Source organism: Capra hircus, chromosome 17 (assembly GCF_001704415.2).
Source record: "Capra hircus breed San Clemente chromosome 17, ASM170441v1, whole genome shotgun sequence".
In the NCBI taxonomy this organism is placed as follows: Eukaryota; Metazoa; Chordata; class Mammalia; order Artiodactyla; family Bovidae; genus Capra; species Capra hircus.
The window spans coordinates 66,732,034-66,753,944 of NC_030824.1; the positions used below are offsets into that span (position 1 = coordinate 66,732,034).

General features: G+C 44.3%; 1 protein-coding gene across 1 annotated transcript in view; it reads left to right on the plus strand.

Moving 5' to 3' along the window:
- KIAA0922 (KIAA0922 ortholog) overlaps positions 1–21,911 on the plus strand; it is a 172,919-nt gene that overhangs the window by 84,269 nt on the left and 66,739 nt on the right. Inside the window, exons 4-7 of the mRNA XM_018061620.1 lie at positions 5,651–5,719; positions 9,794–9,917; positions 10,910–11,026; positions 11,878–11,988. Coding sequence (XP_017917109.1) covers positions 5,651–5,719; positions 9,794–9,917; positions 10,910–11,026; positions 11,878–11,988 — 421 coding nt within the window. The remainder of the gene's footprint in view (positions 1–5,650; positions 5,720–9,793; positions 9,918–10,909; positions 11,027–11,877; positions 11,989–21,911) is intronic.

Below are 21,911 nucleotides of genomic sequence, written 5' to 3' on the forward strand. Positions count from 1 at the left end.
GACGGGGCTGGGAGGTGGGGGGTCGTCCTTGAGGGAGGAACACCTCCTCTGTGGGTGGAGAAGGTCATCAGCAACTCACGGTACAGAATGCTGTGGAGGACTTTGGTCCTGGCCTTGGAGGGCTTGACCACCAATGAACCAGGTGGCTTAAAACCCCAGATCTCTCGTCAGGGAAAGTGTTAGTGGCTCAGTCATGTTCGACTCTTTGCAACCCCGTGGACTGTATAGCCCACCAGTCTGCTGTGTCCTTGGAATTCTCCAGACAAGAATACTTGAGTGGGTTGCCATTCCTTTCTCCAGGGGATCTTCCTTATCCAGGGATGGAATCTAGGTCCCCCTCATTGCAGGCAGATTCTTAACTGTCTGAGCCACCAGGGAAGCCTTGTCCGTGAGGGTCCCTCTGATACACCACTATTGGTGTTGCTTCAGGAACTTCCCTTGGCTTCGATCTTGAAGCCCAGGCCTTCTTTTAGTGGAAGAAACTAGGTGACTTCCTTGGTGGTGCAATAGCTAAGACTTTGTTGCTTCCACTGCAGGGGCCCGGGTTCGATCCCTGGTCAGGGAACTAGATCCCACATGCCGCAGCTCAGACCTGGCGTGGCCAAATCAATAAATAAATATTAAAAAAAAAAGAAGCAGCTAGGAAAATCTTGTCCTACCAAATGACTTTTTCTCCCTCTGTGGGAACTTAATGGGGAAGAATGTGGATTTCTGCCTCCATTTTTAAGTGGTTGCTTGCAAGTTGATTAATTTACCAGGAAGAATGACATTTCTAATTAAGTAGACATGCCTGTGTATTTCATATTTTCTCCTTTCAGTGAACTTCTGGGGAGAAGTATTTTTTTAATTTAAAGCAGAGAGCGACTGGTAGCACCATGATTATGATGCTATAACTCATGCGGCTACAGAGCTCATTCCATCAGTCCTGCAGCCTGGGCACTTGTGTTTCCACGGAAGGCCCTCGGACAGTACGGGTGGGTCCCAGGAGTCCTCACAGCGGCAGTGCTGCTGGTGGCAGCTGCAGGTCTTGCCCTGAGGCCGCCCGATTGACTAGGGGCTGCAGGAGGCTGGGGCTTCCTGTATCCTACAGGGTGGGTGCCAGGCCACTGCATAGAAAGCCAGTACTGAATTCTTCTAGGGCCCCTGGGAATGGCAGCTGACTCTCAGAAATCCCTATTTCCTGCTCAGGGCCCAGGGGAATTAATAGTGCAGGAATCCCTACCTTCCGAGAGGTTTCCCAGCTCTGGGATCTGAATAGGCTCAGCTTCTTAAGAGAAAAACAGCCCAGTAAGTGGCTCATTAAGGAGCTCATTAGCATAACCTGCTTTTCCTCAACACCTCAGCATCTAGATGCTGCAGCCTTTTCATCCTCATCCAGTGCCTAAAGCCATTGTCGTGGTTGACCTTAAAAAAAAAAAAAAAAAGTGCTCTTTCTCTCCGCCCCTCCATTGAAACAGTTTGGCTATAAAAGGCAGCTGGCTGTAGGCGGCGGGGCTTGAGAGGCAGATGAAAACCGGTCCATTTAGGAATGTGGGCCACTGGGCAGCCCCACCCTCCCTTCGGTAGTTACTGCTGTTTCTCAGATCCCTGCTGGAAGGCGAGGTTCCTTCCTCCCTGGTGGGGGACGATGGCAGCCCCCACAGGCTTGTGGACTGCTGCGGTTTTCCCAGAGACCAGTGAGGCCTGGAGGAGAAGGTCCGGCGCAGGCCCTGCAGATCTCACGTGCTGCTCCCACTCTCGGGGTCCAGGCGCCGTCTCAGGGCTGCCCCCATCCGCCCACCCCTTCCTCCCTGCTCATACCCCCTCCTCCCTGCTCACACCCACTCCTCCCTGCTCACACCCGCTCCTCCCTGCTCACACCCTGTCCTGTCTCTGCACTCCGCTCTCTGCCGCTTGCTTGGCGCCACCAGATAACTCAGATGGCGTTCTTCAGAGTGACCTGTGCTTCTTGAAGCCGTTAGCCTGGCTGGAGGCACCTCCAGGGTAGCTGTCCGTGGAGCCCCAGCCCAGAAGCCCTTCATGACTCTTGCAGGAACTTTCTCCTTCCCTCTCTTTGCACTGTCTTGATCTGTGAGTTTTGCCTGTTGGCACGTGAGCCTGGCCTTCTGCATCAGATCTGGAGGGGAGGGTCCTCTGACCTGGCTGCGCCCCGCCACCCCATGTAGCCGGGTGCTCTGAACTCAGGGGGCTGGTAGACTGGAACCAGCCCCTGAGCCCTGACGCTTGTTCCCAAGAGGGGAGCCTTGGTCAGATAACAGCTGTGAATGGCCAGAACAGTTGCTTAGAGTTAATTCATTTTTATACCTGTTACTGGGCTGAATTTTTTAAAGGGTGTGCCTGATATTGGCAGATGGGTAGAATTTTCCTAGGATGTAATTTACATCTGAGCCCTTTTCTAAGGATCTTGGCACATCCATCCCATCCCCCTAGAGGAGCACCGAGGAGACCAAGCCTCGTATCACATAGGAGCTCTTGGCTGGCACCTTCTCATTTCACTTCTCATTTCCAGGGAAATTGTTTCCTCTTATACTAGCCACTTTTTTGAACTGTGTTTCTTTATTTTATATACAGAGATAAATGATGGCCAAAGCTTGTTTTTTTAAAAAAAAGAGAGAGAAGATAAAGTCACATACTCTTAGGCAAAGACACTCTTTCAGAAAAGCGTGTGTGGAATTCCTTGCCCACGTGTCCTGCAGCTGAGGAAGGCATGGCTCTTTACAGGAGGTGGGCGTCTGCAGAAAAAGTGGGGGGGGGGCAAGGGGGTCCCTACACCCAGAGCCTTGCCTCGGTTGCTGTCACTGTCCTATTCTGGCCCTGTGCCTGCCCCTGCTGAAGGTGCCAAGTGGGCACTCCTTTTACACACTCTCCTTGTGTGACTTAATCCAGTTTCTAGACTGTAAAAGTAAGTTGAGCTAAAACTGACCAAAGGAGAAAGATGTATCTGTTCTGTGACTTTTAGAAGAAATACTGACATGGTTTTATTTCTCCATTCTAAGATCTCTGACTTCTTTGAAGCTGGAGAAATTGTGGCTGTTTCTACCCTTTCGCTTCAGGTTGACCCTTAAATGTCTGACTTTCACTGAGCATAAAGAACTTCCCAATTGTGAGCTTTAGTACACTCTGTTGTGGCATAAGACAGCCCGGGTTTCTGTTTCACTCGGTCTATTCACAGGTAGTCAATGCTGCTCCATTTGGGACTTCTAAATCCTAGGGTCAGCTCTGCTCCAAGCTCAGCTGGCCTCTCCACCTGTTGCCATTGCTTTTTCTGTTAGACGAGAGTCATCCTCTTAGTAACACGATCTGATAGGTATTGCGTTATGTGCCAGGCGTGACGCAAAGACATCATTCTTTCATTTTAACCTCCTGAAAACTATAAGGCAGATCCTGTTGTCATTTTCATATTGCAGGTGCTAAGTGAGCAGTTTGTTCAGTACTAGATCGTGACGGCTCCAAAGCTGCTTCCTCTCCTGGCAGAGGAACTACCTTGGTTCCTTGGGTAGGTCACAAGAACTTGGATAGACTTGAACTCTGAACAGGGTTCATGTTTTTGACCCAGACAGATTTGCATTGGAGTTTTGGCTCTTCCTCTTAGTAGCTATGTGATCTTGGGTGAATTACTTAAGTCCTCCAAAGCTCGTCTTCATTCCGAAGTTGTGTGTGAAATCTGACGATAAATTCACCTTCAGTATACGAGGCGTGAGGTGGACTGTCATTGACTCTTTCACTTTTTGCTAATACATCAGCCTGACTTTTCTAAGGTAGTTTTCGGCATGTGAAGTTGCCTGCTTTCTTTTCTTTCTGGAATGCTGAGCCCTGGCCAGCTCGGTCTGTAGAGGGGCTGACTGTGGTGCCTCTGATGTTGGCAACTCTTTATGACCATTGGCCTCCGGTGGCTTTTCAAAACATTTCTGGAGGCAGCTGGGTGTGTTTGTGGCCTGTTTTTGCAAGCAAATCATGGAGTTAGTCTTGGCCTTTTAGGGTGTGAGAGCGCCCAGGAAATAGCGTACCTGTGACTGCCTGACGCGGACACAAGGAAGGAAGTTGGCAGGTGGGAAACTGAAGTGCCACCTTTATTATTAATAAAGATGATGCTAGATGTGGAGTAAAGGAGACACAGATGAGAGGACAGATGGGATTCTAAGGAGCGAGGGTGGAGGAAGGGAAGCTTAGGTGCAGTCAGGAAAGGGGAGGAGGAGAGGCTGCAGGCAGGATGCTCCGTGTGAGGTGAGGGTTTGGATGGGCTCTCTGGTCTCTGCACTGTTGCACCTTCAAGACAGCCGGGAGCCGGCCTGCTGCGGGGCACAGCAGTTCTGCGGGCCGGCAGCTGTGGAGCTCAAATGTCCACTCCGCCAGGCTCTGGATCCTGCTTGGCGCAGGGCTACTTGTGGGAGGAGGAAATGGAAAGATTGTTATTTGGGAAAACTTGTCTCTTTGAAAACAGCTGTGTATACTGCACTTAGGAGCTTCTCTAAATTAAGTATTTTTGGAATACCTGGATTTTAAGATCTTGCATGACTCTGAAGTAAGTCAGAGAAACACAAATATATGATATATGGGGAATCTTAAAAAAAAGGATACAAATGGACTTATTAATATTTACGAAACAGAAGCAGACTCACAGAGCACAGTTATGGATACCAGAGGGGAAGGTTGTGGGCAGGGATAGATTGGGAGTTTGGGATTAACGTATACACACTGCTAGATTTAAAATGGATTAAAAAAAATTACTTAAAAAGGTATATGACAGTTAATAGTTTCTTGATAGACACATATATTTTATATGATATATATTATATATTTGTATGTAGTTTTTATATGTCTTTATTCATATATATCATTGTGGCTTATTTTTAATGCATCTTTGGGGGTATATTAATTTCTGGTTTTTGATTCTGAAGGAAAATGAAATCATAATAATGATTAACAACTGCTGAAAATATGACCTGCTGTGTGATATTTTATTGCTTTGTTAATCTTAAAGATACAGACTTGGTGATGGTTTCAGTCTGAAGGGGCAACCCTTACTCCCAGTCCTTTTCCTGGTATAACTAGTCTGATGAAAGTAGAGGGCAGAGCTCCTTCCCTCTCCAGCCCCCACCCTCAACTCCCATCCCTGTGTTTTTTCCTGATTTGGGGCTTGTGAAAATAGGTATGTTTCCTGAATTCATCCTGAAATGAAGCCCACTCAGGATCAACTCCATCCCCGTTTTTTATCTGAATGCTTATAAAAGCTGTGCATTAACCACAATCTAAGAGTACCCTGGGCTTCCCCGGCGGCTCAGTGGCATCAGGAGAATCCTCCTGCCAGTGCAGCAGGACACTCTGGTTGGCCGGGAAGATCCCCCCCGCTCCAGTATTTTTGCTGGAAAATTCCATGGACAGAGGAGCCTGGTGGGCTACAGTCTGTGGGGTAGCAAGAGAGTCAGACAAACGTTGGCGACTTAAATTTTCGCAGCTGTAGAATTTTATTAGACTTCAAATAATTTAACTGTTAACATTTTATCATTTAAGATCTAGCTCAAACTCATGTTTTAGGGAGTAAAATTATATCTCATGAGAGCTATCAGTCTAAGTATATAGCCTCTTAACTCGGCATTCAACAGAAGCATACAACAGACAAAAGTTAATCTGTGTTTTCTTTTCTTTCTAGCTTCTCAGACAAGCTATTTAGTGGAAAAGGCTTACATTTTCAGCCATCAGTTCTAGATTTTGGAGTTCAGTAAGTATTTTCTCCTTATAATTTTTAGCTATTTATTACTAATACTGTTTGCTTTCAGGATATTTTTTATATATGTATGATACTAAATATATTTTAAATAGATAATATAAAGAGATGCTGTTCCTAGAACTTGTTGGAAGGAACTTTTTTGTGAAAAGGAGAGTATGAGAGTTGTTTTAGTCCTTTCTATAGGTTTTAATAAATATGTGTTATAATTTAAGTCTGTGGTATTACATCCTTGTTTTTCTGAAACAAAGCAGGCTATTTTTTTTCAATGAAAAACTCTACGTATCAATGGTTGCTGAATTTTTAAAATTAGATTCACTTATTCACTTGTTTTTAGTCCTCCTTGTGCCTTGGGATTCAAAACTGGACATGCACTGGTTAGTGAGATTGGGGTTTTGGGAACAGGTGGGGAAGACAGCGTGGAAGCGGTAGTCCCTTTCAGTACATCTTGCTGAGAACCACAAGATGAAGGAGGTGACCTGAGTGTCAGGTGAGGGACTGGTTTGGGAACTCAGAAATCAAGGAAGAGAAGGATGCGGTTGTTCTCAGGAGGGCACTCCAGGCCTCATGTTGCAGTGGAGTTAAGAGGGGAAGTGTTAGGCTCACTGGACGTAGAATTTTGCTGTGCTGAATAGATTCAGTTTCGTGTTAATAGAGTTTCAAGGTGAAAGTAAAAGAGTGTTCTAGGATTGAACTCTGCTAGTTTCAGCACCCTGCAACATCAGTTTTATGGAGGACTTTTCTGAGTTGCAAAAAAAGTTATGTGAGTGAAATAACCGTGGTGCTAGGAGAGCATCTGGGGTGAGTTAGCGGTGCTCGCCTGGCGTGTCCTCCTTCATCCATCTGGCTTCCTTCTTTCCATTTCCTTCTGATCGGCAGACGATCAGAGCTGCAGTGAAGAAGAATGAATTTTAAATTTAGAAGTACATTGTTGAACTTTTTAAGGAGAGTGTGTAAAAGGAAGACGTGATGAAAGTACAAGGGGAACTCGCTGTATTTACAAGATTCTGGGCATCTGCCTTTTTTGTTTTTGAATTTTTATATTTTTACTCTTAAGTAGAGAATGAGATTTTATAATAAAACCTCATCAGTTTCAATTTCCAAGAGATTATTTTACTTCTGTCAAAAGTATGGTTAAGAGAACTCGTAATGCAGGACCTACTTGTATATTATAGATTGGTAGATATCAGAGGGATAGCAGTAAATACAGTTAGGCTGTGATAGCAATTCCAGTTCATAGGACACTGGCTGTCTGTAGTATATTTACTCTGTCAATATAAAAATCCTGCAGTCAGTGCCCATATGTTACTTAGCTCTGCACATCAGTTCCTGGTTCTGATAGCGGTAAGTCACGTTGAAAAGAAATGTTTAAAAGGTTACTAAGTTTTAGACTTGAATCACCTTTGGATGATTCAGTTTTGTTTATATAGTGGTTTACACTTCTAAAATGCAATCTTATCTCTTGTGAGTTGAATCTTATATCAATCCTGGAAGGACAGTGGAGATAGGTGTTACCTGAAAAAGAGAGAATTATTTCCAAATATCTCTATATATTTGAGCATGTACTATAGATGCTCATATATTTGGGCTGAGAAATAATGCATTTTTTTCCAAGGTTATTGGTTATTTCACTAGAAGTGGCTTTGATTTCTAAGCCACTATGCTCTATGCTGTTTTCTCATAACTGAGATCTGGGATATGGTTATGGGAACATTATTTTTTGCTAAAGTGTAAAACAGTCATTCAGTGATAACAAAATACAGCCCCCCAAATTAGTCAGGTTTTATCTTACTCCTAACAAATGGCCCAATTTATAGGCATTAGACACACTTTAACCAGCACGTTCTCATTTCATTTCTGCCCTGGGTCAAGTTTTGCTATTGTTTATTTTGACGTTGACCTTGAGCAAACCTCATCCCTTCTCACAGCTCTAGTTTCTCTCTAGGATACAGAATCAGGATCATGTTACTCTGTTACCCTCTGCCTGCTTCTTAGGGTTTATTTTAAGGGCTAATATTCTTCTGGTCCTGAGATTAAAAGTGCTAATCATTCATAAGAAATTTTAATCATTCTTTTGTAGTATTAAATTAATAGAGTATCTTCCAGTTGTCACTCGTGAAGGAAATTCTTATCCTCATGACACTTTTAAAAATAGAGTTAAAAAAAAATAGGATAAAAATAGCACAGTGGTAACTAGGTTTTGGCCAGCGTTTTCTGTTAGGTCTGGTGAGGATTCTGGGGGACATAGCCTCTGGTCTCTGCAACATGGCAGTTTTGTGTTGCTCTGGGAGACATTCCTGTCTTTTGAAACTAAAAATCTTGTATTGCAACAATGTGAATGAGATAAGTATTAGTAACTTTGCTGATTGATTCATATTATTCACTGAAAAACCTAAAATCATGGAAGTTTTCACTTAATTTAATTGAGGAAAAAGGCAGATATGAGCCCAGTACTCCTGAGCTAGGGCTTTCTGAGATGACCTGCTATGTATGATAGTATAGAAAATTTTTAGTTGTATTATTTAAGAACACTCTAAAAAAAATCAAAGTTTTAATCACACTGATATATATTTTATTTGTTACTGGTTGTTAAGGACTTTTAAAATACATATTGGATATATTAAGCCTTCAGTTAAGACTTGTGATGAAAAGTAGGAGGAAAAGTTGAAAGAAAAACTTTAAGGAATTGATGGCGAATACAGTATTTTGGAAACCACATTGTTTGTAAGAGAAAAAGTATGCATTTAATTTTTCCTAAAGCACACATTTTTAATGTCAGAGAAATTGGAACGAAATCAGAGACACACAAATATAGTGTAGATGATTTTTTGCTGAATTTAGAAATATAGTTTTATTTCTGGGCCATACTCATGAGAACTGTCTATTTGGGTCTCTGCCACTGAGGGTGTTAAAACTAGAGAGATGACTTCGGTGAAGTTTTTTCTGGCTATCTATTTATCACAACACTTAACTAGAGTGAATTTGGTATTGGGTGGTAGGGATCAGAGTAAATGATTCCAGGAAATGTTGCAGGTAGCTCCAGGTAGGTGGGCCAGAAACCAGTCCCTTCCCTCTTGCAGTTGTTTGTGAGAGCCCGCCTTGTAGACAGAGATCCTTGCTGAAAAGATTTGGCATCAAGGCCTCCCGATTAGGGTATTTGCTGAAGAACAGAAACTCTTACTGCGAGGGTCATGGAAAGTTTTGAAAGTATATATAAAACTTTTGTGCGCATATTTTGGATGGAGGAGCCAAAGCTTTCATTAGAGTTTTCTGAAAGACTCATGATTTAAATGGATGAGAGCCAAAGCTAGAAAGTGCTGTAGAGTTTTCATTTTCCTCAGAAGAATGGTGTTTAATGATTAAGTTTCCTTTTATAAGACTTAATGAAGTCTCCTTGCTAGTTAAAATCCATTCCCCCCGAAAGTCTATTTAAATTTATTACTCAGTAAATGAACCCTAAGAAGATTGGATTTTTCTGTGAGTACAGTTTCTTTTCTAAATATATTTTCATTCAAATTAGAGACCCATGTCAGACAGGTACCTAGATCCCTCCGGGTGTTTTTTGCAAGCACTTAACAGCCTGTGCATGCTAAGTCGCTTCAGTCGTGTCTGACTCTTTGCGACTTTGGACCGTAGCCGGCCAGGCTTCTCTGTCTGTGGGGTTTTCCAAGCAAGAATACTGGAGTGGGTTGCTCTGCCCTCCTCCAGGGGAACTTCCTGACTCAGGGATTGAACTCCAGTCTCTTATGTCTCCTGCGTTGGAAGGCAGGTTTTTTTACCACTAGCGTCACCTGGGAAGCCTGTTTAATGGCCTAGAAGGGTTGAATTCTAAAACAAAAATCAGTGGGGTGCTGCTGTGGGTTGGCATAACAGTCTTAAAAAGTTTTTTGGACTCTTTGTGGATAGAATTAGCAATAGGATTGTTTTTAACTTTGTAATGAAGATCAACAGCTTTCTGTGTTAGAGTGTGTATATGTATGTATTTATGTATTGATGGGTGGGTGAATGGATAGCTATTTTGTTTATAACCATACAGTCCCTTGCATTTTCTTCTCTTTCCCCTCCTAGGTTCCTGGGACAGCCTGCAGCAAAGATTCTCTATGCTTATAACCCAAGCAGGGAGAGTGAGGTTGTAGTGAATTCCGTGTTTACAGCCGCGAGACATTTCCACGTGCCTCCTGTTCACTGCAGGGTGAGTGTGGACCAGCTCTTGGAAGCTACGCTGTGGCGGGCTGCCAGCTTTTCTTGCTTTCTTTGGCCTGCAGTTTTTTTACTTTCTGCTGCTTGTCTCTCCGTTTTCTGCTACCCAAGCTCTTTCCTTCTGTGTGTTTGCTTTAGCATTTATTTTTTCAGTTGTTCAGATTCATAATTTTGTGGCTGTTGATCCTCATGTGGAAAGAAATGCATGTATATTCAATATGACTTTTTCGTAGTTAGAGAAACTTAATATTGCTTGTCTCATGACGACTACAAATGCTGAAGCATGTAGTAACTAGTCAAGTTTATAGCGGTGATCTTTCTAGCTGGCCAGGCTACTAGACTGTTTTCTTAGTATAGGACTGAGAGAGGGTGAGTGGTTCCTTGTGAAGCTCATTTGCATCAACGCAGAGCTCCAAACCTAGTCTTCCAATAGGTTTAATTTTAGTAATTCAATTTACCTTTAATTTTTAATGACAATCCAGGTTACTAGTAGAGCTTATTTATTTTCCTTACTATGCCTATGCGATACCCACTTCTTAAAAACAATACTGGGACTCAGGAAGTGGTGTAAGGGGGAGCCTGGTATCTTGTTCATCGCAGTCTGTCCAGATGAATGCTGTCCCTGGCTTTTATTAAGCAGCAGCATGTTTGAACACTGGTGGTTCTGTTTACTTAAGGTAGAACCGTGTAGATACTGGCTCTTGAACACGAGGAGGAGGAAGAGCAGGGAAGAGAAAAGTGTGGGACACGTGACTCCGGCTGGGCTGAGAGCGGTCTTGCCCTAGGTTCACGGTGTTTTTGATATTTTCTGTTAGATTTTTGGTGATGGTCTGTTTGGACGTTCTCAGGGATCCATGATATGTATAAATCAAGGGTGCAAGAATATGGCAATATCTGGAATTGTAAAAAAAAAAAAAAATCTGTGTAAGATAATTTGTCAAAGAAGGGCCATTTCAAGTGGCTAATGAAGTGCCTTTCTTTCAGGTAATTCCAGCAATGGGGAAAACTTCCTTCAGAATTATTTTCTTACCCACTGAAGAAGGAAGCATTGAAAGTTCTTTATTTATTAATACCTCCTCACACGGAGTCCTCTCTTATCATGTAAGTAGGTTTTTCTTTTGGTCATATAATTTGGCTGTTGATGTAATGAAGGTGTTTGGAAATTAAAGGAAAAGCCTTTTGGAAATGTTGCCAGCTGGTTTGTGTCATTCACACGTAAGGCTGCTTAGTTGGTGTTCAGCTCAGCAGCCTGCCTCCTTCCACTGCTCGTGGGCCGCCGTCCATCCTGCAGAGTGCCGGGCTGGAGCGCACCTTGGATCTTGGAAGGTATTGGAACGAAACAGAGAAATGCGCTGTACAGTTTCTAGTGTAAAATATAGTGGGGTTTCAAAGCTCATGCCCTCCACCTCAAGCAGTCCAGGGCTGGGAGCTGGGAGCGCCTCTGGGGATTTTGCCCCCTCCTCTCCTGGGCTCAGGAGTGTTTCTGCTTGTTGGGCGAGGGTTGTGGGCTTGGAGGCCAGTCCTCAGGGGTTCCCTGTTCTAGCAAAGCGCGGGTTGGGGCGGAGGGGGTGGGGGTGGCAAGGGACAGCAGTCTTTTTGTTCACAAAAACAGAAATCTTTATCTTAAGTAGTATCTGTGACATCTTTAAGTGCCAAGATCTAGCATTTTTGTGGCTAAGTCTAACTGAATTCCATTAAACTTTTGTCCCATATCAGAAAAGCTGTCTATTTCTGTAAAGATTTGCTACAGTGAGAAACACTCAGCTTAAATATAGCAACTTTTGTTGCAGTTTTTTAAGTAGACAAAGATAAGTATAGTAATTGGATAAATAGTCTTGAAGGCCAAGTTGATGAACACAAATTTCCTTTGGAAAAGTATTTCAGTGTTGTCTCAAATGTGTTTCGAAACTCAGTTTTTTTTTGTTTGTTTGTTTTGTTTTCTTTTTCTGTAGGTATCTGGAATTGGTACTCGCAGAATCTCTGCGAAAGGGTCTGCAGAGCAGCTTCCGAATGCTTACTTTCTGCTTCCACAGGTTCAGAGTGTTCAGCTTTCTCAAACACAGGTGATTTTAGTAGTACCTTGATTTTGAATGCTGGTAAAACACCCACCTTTGTAGCCTCTACATTTTGGTGTCTGATGAAGAGGACAAACAGCCCTTTTTACATAGCCAGAATTGGGATTTTTAACACGTTCTGCTTTTGGGAAAAATCCTGGTACATACGGAAATAACATACGTGTGTAAAGTGTCAGAGGAGTCCGTATCCGTCTTTGTAATGGCTGTGTGGTTCCTGGTGTTGATATTTCATAGTTTGGTTAGTCCTGTTGGTCACCTGCAGGGTGTCCAGTTTTCATTATTGTCATCAGAGAGTGTACATATTTTACGGCTTTCTTTGTTTTTCTTTTGGACTACCTATTTCGTTGGGGTGTATTTTGTAAAAAGGATTCTGTAGTTAAAGACCGTGCACTATTCTGTACAGCTTGTTAATATTGCCAGAGTGCTTTTCAGGAAGCCAGACCCTCCCTGGTCGCCACTAATGACATTCCTGCAAATATCTTCCCTCCCCACCTGCCTCCAGTCCTGCCTGGGTGTGGCTCACCAGAAAGAAAGGTTTTCCGTGTCTTAGGAGGTATATGTAATGGTACCTTAAAATTCTTTTAATGTATATTTCATGGATAGCTTATAGGGTTGTCCATTTTTCCCTTTGATTATTTATATTTCTTTGTGTGGATAACTGTTGACATTCCAAAAGCTCTTGACTCAACATATTATGAATATATGTTACTACTTATATACTACTTACTACTACTTTCTTACTGCTACTACTTACTTACTACTCTTTCTTCTAGTGAGTAAATAAAGCCCACTGCTGGGACTTCTGTAGGTTGCTATCCAGGCTTTCCTTCACCATCTGCCTCACCGAGCCTCTGCCCTCGGCCAGGTATTGGTCTGGCACTTCTGTCTCAATGGAGTTCTCATTCCAGTAGGGAGACAAAAAAAATTAATTTACCCGTAATGTAATGTCTGGGCGCTTTGCCACCAAATATGTTATTCTTAGGGATTTAAAATATTACTACTATTTTCATTTTTTATAAAATGAAATAGCCCTTCCTCAGAATTGTAAGGGAGATTTAATTTGCAAATTTGGATTTGCTTCAAGTCCCCAAACCAGTGGACTGTACTGAAAGGTTTTAGGCCAGAGACTGCGCCGATCTGACCTGCATTCTGTAACGGCTTGGGAGGCCTAGAGAAAGTTCAGTTTGCACGTGCTGACAGCGAGGGCTTTTCCTGTGAGCCCTTTCAGCCTTATCTTGGGGCTGTCCTTTGGTGGCAGGAGATGGGGGAGCTGAGATGGGCCAGGTTTCTCTGCTGACTGCGAGTGAGAGCTCTGAATGCCTGGTGCCGTGTTAGTGGTGACAAAAGCATTAAAAGCAAGGCGGGTGTTCAGATTTCCTCAGTTAACGGAGTTGATTTAAGGATACACGGTTATTAGGGGCCTCAGAGAGAGGCCTTGGTTCGGTGAGAGCTTGCCTGTCATCTGCTCTGCCTGGCAGAGCCCATCCTTGCTTTGACGCCCTCTGCCCTTCCCCACATCCGGGCCTTCCTCATCTAGGCGGCGCAGCAGCCCCTTCCCTGGTCCCCAGTGCCTGCTTGGGCCTTTCCAGTCCCCTTCCCGAGCGGCACGGGCTGTGTCTGGGAAGCCTGGCGCCGTCCTCCCCGCCCGCGTGGGCCTGCCCCCGCCTCTGCTCTCACGGCCTCTCCCGCCACTGGTCCTGCCGCGTCCCCAGACGCCCCTCCCCGGCGTCCCCAGACACGTCCCCTTGGTGCGCCTGCGCGTCACCCCTCCTTTCTCACGTGGACGCTCCAGGGACCTAGCTGCCGCTCCTATTCTGTTCGGACCTTGGTCAGACTTCAGTACAGCTGTGTTCTTTCCCGTGAGGACTTGTTTCCCATGAGATGACCCCATACCCAGCCTCTCCTTCCCTCTGTGGAACTGAAGCCCATGAAGACGGGGCCCCCTGCCTCGGCTTTCTGCCGCTCCCCGGCCCAGCCTGAGCCTGCTGTCAGGGGCCCAGGAAGGCGCTGCAGGTTCCCCGCCTCAAAATCAGGAGCAGTGCCTGTTGCTCCCTGCCCTGTGGCCCAGCACCGCAGTAGCTTTTCTGGGTTTATGTTTCTGCTCTAGCTGGTATGAAACTTTTCTTTGTTTCTTTTTTCTCTTTTTTTTTTCTTTATATTTAGTAGCTCTTACTAAGATATAATTCGCATCCCACACAATTCAGCCACTTAAAGTGCCCTCAGGGAATTGGGCAACCATCACCCCGATCTCACAACCCAATTTTAGAACGTTTTCACTGCCTTAGTCCCTGGAAGCCACTACTGTGCTTTCTGACTCTATAGATTTGTCTGCATTGGACATTTCGTGTAAATGAATTGTGTGGTCTTTTGTGACTGGCTTCTTTCATTTAGCAAAATCTTTTCAAGTTTCACTCATGTCATCAATCTCTCCTTCCTTTTTATTGCCAAATACTATATTATTGTATAGACATGTTCCACAGTTTCTTCAGGCATTATCAGTTGGTGGACATTTAATTCATTTTCATTATTTTGGCTATTATGAATAATGTTTCCGTGAACGTTCACAGACAGGTTTGTGTGGACGCATGTCTTCGGCTCTCTTGGTTTATATGTAGAGGTAAACCCTTGCTGGCTCACGTGATAATTCTGTGTCTAACGTTTTGGGGAATCCTCAGACTGTCTTCAGCGTGGTTCCGTTGTTTTATAATGTCACCGCAATATATGAGGATTCCAGTTTCTCTGCGGCTTTGCCAAGGCTTGTTTTCTTACTGTTCTTTGTTTTGTTTTTTTATAGCCATCCTAGTGGGCGTGAAGTGGTATCTCATGTGGTTTTTATTTGCATTTCCCTAATGACTAATGATGTTGAGCATCTTTTCATGTGCTTTTTGGTAATGTGTCTATCTTCTTTGGAGAAATGTGTATTCAAATCCTTTGCCTATTTTCACACTGGGTTTTTTGTCTTTATTGTTGAGATGTCAGTGTTCTTAGATATTGGACTTTGATCGGGGTCATAGTTTGTAACTATTTTCTCCCACTCTGTAGGTTGTCTTTGTATTTTTAATTTCTATGAACTCCAGTCTACTTGTTTTTTATTTGGTCCTTTATGCTTTTGGTGTCATATCTAGTGAGGCTCAAGGTTTTGGAGATTTACTCCTGTGTTTTCTTCTGAGAGTTTAAAGGTCGTCTCTTCCAGTGAGGCCTGCGTCCAGGCCCGTTTTGACTTCATTTCAGTGTGGAATGTGAGCTTGGGTTCTGAGTTCATTCTTCTCACGTGCGTTTCCTGTGGTCCGGTACCTCTGGTGAGCAGACAGCTCTTCCCCCACTGGGTTGTCTCAGCTCTTCCTTGAATCTGTCGGCTTCGACTCCATTCTCAGCCGTAGAGTCTCTCCTTGCTTTTCGTCTGTGCTGGGATCTGTGAGTCTAGTCGAGTCACTTTCTGAGGCTGCTCCATCAGTCAGCAGATAGTTGCTAGGTATCATTCTCGAATGTTCCCGGAAGTGTTAGAGCAGTGAGCGCAGCACAGTGGCCCTGCTCCTGTGATATGACAATGCAGAATGCACTTCAAGAGTTTGCACAGAAAGCTCAGTTTTTGTGGCTGATGTTTTGTTAGAGCCCAGTATTCAGAGACCTAAATATAAAAAAAATTCTCTTAAAAATCAGTTACTAAATTTCTTTCATTTTTATGGTGATTCAGAAAAAGAAATTTTAAAGTCTTTTTTCAAGGCTTACTACACCTGGAAACAAAAAAGCCTACAAAATTTAGATGTAAATAATTATGGCATTCCTCAGAAAAAGTCCTGATTACAATATGTTTGCATTTGAACCACAGACATAAAATGTCTTTGTATTGTTTTAAATGGATGTAAGGTTGCCAGCTGTCCTTTCTCAGGAAGGAGTGTCTTTATTTTGATGTTCTTTCTGTCCCCTGTTCTTGTCTCCTTCCTTCCTGTGGTCCAGCACCCATCATCTGGGGTGGGTGCTGAGCTGGGGAAGTCACTTCTCTCAGAGGGCTGGGATGTGTGAGAGGGATTGCTCACAACTGCATCTTCTTCAGCATGGAGTAGGAAAGCGTACCTGGTGGAAAGAAGCTGAAGAGCAAGGTTTAGGCAGAAATGATTATGTCCTGGGTCTTTTAGACGGGGTCTTTGCTCACACTTACACTTGCTTCCTAAGGTAGCAGCTAGAATTTTCATGCAGTCAGAACACGTCGGCTCACTTTTCCTCGTGGCTTACCACACGCTGCCTCACTTGCAGGGAGTGGCGGTATTTGGTCTTATCTTCCAAGCTGCTAAAAGATGTAGTCAGCTATTACAAAATCAAGTTTACATCATGCTATTTTAAAAATCGTGGATTCATTTGATTTTTAAAATTAACAGATTACTTTCCGTCTGTGCCGGGTCTTTGCTGCCACACTCGGGCTTTCTCTGGTCGCAGTGAGGAAGGGATGCTCTCAGTTTGGCACACGGGCGTCTCGTTTTGGTGGCCTCTCTGGTTGGGGAGCCTGGGCGCTAGGTGCATGGGCTTCAGGAGTCTCAGCACCCCGGCCCAGCAGTTGTGGTGAGCAGGCTTAGTCGCCCCAAGGCATGTGGAATCTTCCCGGATCAGGGATCAAACTCGTGACAAACTCATGTCCCCAGGCGGATTCTTATACACTGTACAACCAGGGAAATTTAAAAAAAAAAAAAAAAGATTTAATTTACGAATACAAACTGGAGGCAAAACTAACTACATCCGTGAAAGCAGAAGCTGATCTCCCTCAGTCTGCTTCCAGCCTGTGAGCTTTCCACTGAGCCCACTATATCCTGCTGGATTGTTAAATGAGCATTTGTAAAACCCCAGGACAGAGCCCAGCCTCAGCTCACAAAGTATAATTAAGTACCCTGAAAAGGGTTTTGTTTGATACTCCGTCCTCCTTTTTTAAAAGAGCGTACATTTAGGGAAAATGGTCAAATAAAATATGTCCATGTGATCTTATTTGAACGTTGAGCTTTAAGCCAGCTTTTCCACTCTCCTCTTTCATCAAGAGGCTCTTTAGTTCGTCTTCGCTTTCTGCCATAAGGGTGGTGTCCTCTGCATATCTAAGGTCATCGATATTTTTCTCAGCGATCTTGATTCCAGCTTGTGCTTCCTCCAGCCCAGCATTTTGCATAGAGTACTCTTTGTATAAGTTAAATAAGCAGGGTGATGGTATACAGCGTTGACGTACTTCTGTCCCACTGTGGAGCTAGTTTTGTTGTTCTGTGCCTAGTTCTAACTGTTACCTCTTGAGGTGCGTACAGATTTCTCAGGAGGCAGGTAAGGTGGTCTTGTCCCATCACTTCATGGCAAATAGATGGGGAAACAGTGGAAACAGTGATTGACTTTATGTTCTTGGATTCCAAAATCACTGCAGATGGTGACTGCAGCCATGAAATTAAAAGACGCTTGCTCTTTGGAAGAAAAGCTAGACCAACCTAGACAGCATATTAAGAAGCAGAGACATTACTTTGCCAACAAAGGTCCGTCTAGTCAAAGCTTTAGTTTTTCCAGTCATCATGTGTGGATGTGAGAGTTGGACTATAAAGGAAGCTGAGTGCCAAAGAATTGATGCGTTTGAACTGTGGTGTTGGAGAAGAATCTTTTGAGTCCCTTGGACTGCCAGGAGATCAACCAGTCCATCCTAAAGGAGGTCAATCCTGAATATTCACTGGAAGGACTGATGCTGAAGCTGAAACTCCAATACTTTGGCCACCTGATGCGAAGAACTGACTCATTGGAAAAGACCCTGATGCTGGGAAAGATTGAAGGCAGGAGGAGAAGGGGATGACAGAGGATGAGACGGTTGGATGGCATCACTGATTTGAGGGACGTGAGTTTGATCAAGCTCCAGGAGTTGGTGATGGATGGGGAGGCCTGGCGTGCTGCGGTCCATGGAGTGGCAAACAGTTGGACACAACTAAGCGACTGAACTGATGATCTTATTTCTATGAATGTGGGGAAATAGTGGGAATATGTATAATGTCATGTAGATTATAATGGATTCTGCCCTCTTAATATGAATCCTGAGTTTAAGATCTCAGTTTATTTTCTGGAATAACAAAAAAAAAAAAATTGTGTTCATCCTGTGGAATAAACTAGGGTACCCATGAAAAATTGTTAGGTTATCTAATTTTTCTTGTAGTATTGAGCTCATTCTGGCCCTTTTTGTGTGTGTCCGTTCGTATCTGACTTTTGCATTTTTCCTGCTCAGTCAAATTGGATTAGATGGCTCACTCTCTGATGCTGAAGCCAGGAGTGTTTGTGTGACTGGTCTTCTGTCTAAATTGGTGCTGGCCGGGAGTTCCCTGGCAGTGGCTGAGTTCAGGGGGCAGGAGGGCATACATTGCAGCTGCTCTGCTCCACATGCGTGTCTGCTCTAGGGGAAGAAAGGCAGCCGACACGGAGAGTTGGGTTGCCTTTTCCTTTGGTCCTCCTCTTGTATTTTTTTGACCTTTATCGAGTGAGCATTCCTAGTGGACAAGATGTCTCTGTGACTGGGCTTAAGTGAGATTCCCAGTTCGTTCCACTTCATTGCAGTCTTATCTGCGTTTGGCACCTGGATCATCCCGTGGTCAGGCTTTCCTGCCTCCATCACCTGCCAGGGCTGGTGATGTCTCCTTAAACAGAGCTGTTCTCCCTGGTCACTGCATCGCTGGGTCCCCGTTGTTTGCAGGACCTAGCACAGGCATCCTGGCTTGGCACCTGGGGCCCTTCATCCCCCAGGTCCAGCATCTTCTCCATCCTCAGAGATACCCTCGCTCTTCTCAGCTTTGATTTCACAAACTGCTCATGCCTGGAGCCCTTGCCATCCCTTTCTCCAGGCAGTCTCCCCATTCACAAGCTTTCTTCCCATTCTGACTCCAGTTCTCCTTCTATTTCCATCCTTTGAGACCCAGTTCAGCTATCCCTTCCTTGTCAGATCCCCGGGCTAATGTCTGCTCTGGTCCCTCAGCATGTGGTTTAAGCCTTGCTGCAACATTGAGGTTCCTGGGCTGCCTCCTTCCCCTGCTCCACAACGAGGATCTCCAGGCCCAGGCCCATCTCTTCTTCGTTTTTATAATCTCAGCATCAGCTCAGCGGTTAGTACATTGAGGGCAGCCCCCAGAGTTTTTAATAGGTAGATGAGTCAGTGGGCATCCGAGTTAAGAGCCCCAAATAGCACATCACCTCGGCAGAATATCTAAGATTTGTGTGAGTTCACCTTTTCACCACATCAACCAGATGACCTTCTACAGATTTACTACCAGGGCAGGTGGTATTAAAATTCTTATTTTAGAAATTGTAGAATGGTCTTAGAGTTTAGGTTACTTGGTGGAGGTTGAGGACACAGCTAGGATCGGCAGTCCTGGCTCAGTTTGCTTTAAATTTTTCCCCAGGTAATGATTTCATATTGTTGACTTCGTAATTGATGTTCCAGGAAAGATAAATGCAGATAAAAAAATTTTTTGCAGCATTTGTATAATGGCAAAAACAGTAGAAACAGCTTAAAGGCTCAAACATGGGAAAAGGGTTTGATAAATCTAAGTGTGTCAGCGTAGTACAATATTAAGTCATTGTTCCAAATTACAGTTATAATGCTACGTAGAAGTGTCTGCAAGCAAATGGTAGAATATAAGCTAGACTGCATTCTGTGGTTATAACTATAAAGTAGATAGTGGGATATAATATGTAAATAGAGTTGTGTTAGGCTCACAAAAAAGCAGGAAGTTCTGTTTTTATTCCTTTGGGTTTTGGCTGCGCCATGCGGCGTGCGGGATCGTGGTTCCCAGACCACGGATCACACTTGTGTCTCCTGCAGTAGAAGCGCAGAGTCTTAACCACCAGGAAAGTCCCAAGAAGTTCTATTTTTTTTTTTTAACATTTTCCTTTAGTGTTGTTTTGGATCCAAGCCATTGAGATTTGAGAAACATTTGAGTGATTTATTTGGGCAAAAAAAGAACTTAAAATTAGCATTCTCTTAGAATCTGGCATATAAGGTCCCTATAACAATGACGTTGTCTCAGAGAGTTAAAGTATTATTACTGGAATCACTGTAAAATAATACTCATTGTTAAAGATGGAATTATAAGGCAGTATGGGAAACAGAGAGGCTTTAAAGGTAAAGGAAAACCGATGACACACAGTTCCCACCAAGTAAAAGTTCTTTTTCTTTGTATGTGTGTCCTAAGATGGTATCGTATTGAATTCTCTCAAAGGGAGATTGTGATGATAAGAAGTTACAGCATAATTTTAAGAAAGTGCAGGAAACCAGAGAAGTGAAAAGTTGGAGCTGGGCACGAGGGCCTCAGCACAGGGACCAAGAGGCACGTTTTCTCACCTCCTTGCTGAGCTCTCCTGTGTGTGTGCGGTGGGAGCCATCCTCCCCCGGCACGGCATCCTGTTACTAGATTGTGTAAAGGGGAGATTATTTCTGGATCTTCTGGGTGGTATCTAATGTACCTCAACCCTGATGTTCCTGCCCGGTTAAGCCTGGCGCAGGCTGGCTTGGGCACGCCGCCGGGCCTGCTGCCTGCCCCCTGCACCCTCCCCCCTGCCCCCGCCGTGGGACAGGTGTGGGCTGGGCTGTGGGGCCAGGCTGGGCGGGGGGGGGTTGCCCCAAGTGTTGTCCTGCACCTCGCCACCGCCGCCGAGGTGCTGATCCCTGTCAAGTGAGGGTGGCCGTGGGCAAGGAAAGCTGTAAACTCTGCTGGGAGGAGACAGGAACAGCTCCAGCCACAGTTTGATGGAGAAGTGGAAAGGGGCGGGTTTCTCACTCACCAGTTGCAAAGGTCTGATTGAGGATCTGGAGCTGGAAAATCAAAACAGGGAAAGGTTAAAGGCCTCAGTAGCTGCCGTGTTTTCCTGAGATCTTACATAATTAGTTAAATGAAATACACAGCTTTTCTGGATGTGATAGTTAAGAATTCCTAACAGTCTGGTTAGAATCATAATGTTTTTAATTTGACACTAATTTGCCTGATAAAAATTATCTTTTTTTTAAAAAACATAAGAACATTAGGCTGTCCAACTCTGGAGAGTTATTACTGTATGTTACGAAAATATATTGCATTACCTACCGACCTCAGAATACAGCTTTTAAAGCAAAGAAACTGCTTTGTTAAAAAAAAAATTTTTTTTTTCATTGGAGCCTCCAGTGAAAATGATTCAGTGGGATGGGAATTTGGGAAGAGATAGATGGTTGGCGAGTAGCAGCCAGGAGGGATCCTGGTGGAGCCCAGGAAAATACCCAGAGGTGTGGGTGTGGCATAACCTTGACCCCCCAGCCAGGGGCGTTCTCCCCCCAGCCCCACCCATCAGCCCCTGCAACTCTGAAGTCTCTGTTCTCTCGGCAGAGCACAACAGCGTTCTAGAACAGTTTCCTGGTCCCTCTATTAACTCAGCATTTGCTTGGTCCCTTTTTTGCCTCCTGGGAAAAATGACTAGCTCCTTACTGAAAAATCTGAGAGACCCCAATCATAGCAAGAATAATATGCTGGAAGGTTTTTTGGTGTGTGTGTTTTCCTTCACTGAGATTATAAGCACCTTAGGAGCAGCAGTCATGTTCTAATCAGTATTTTATCACCTGGCACAGAGCCTCATCACATAACTTGTAGTAAATAAATGCTTGAGGGTTGAATTGTTTTTGTTCAGTCGTGAACTGCAGTGTGCCAGGCCTCCCTAGGGACTGAGTAAATCACCTTAAAAAGCAAGAAAGTATAGTTTCAGCTATTGACAAAGTTATGAAAGGAGTCTTTTTTTTTTAGCAGTTAGCTAATTTCCTTCGGGCTGTGCTGGGTCTTCGTCGCTGCACGCAGGCTGCTCTCCCGTTGCGGCCAGTGGGCCGCTCGTGGTGCTGGCCCCTCTTGCTGCGGAGCGTGTACTCCAGAGCCCTGGCTCAGTAGCTGTGGTGCGCA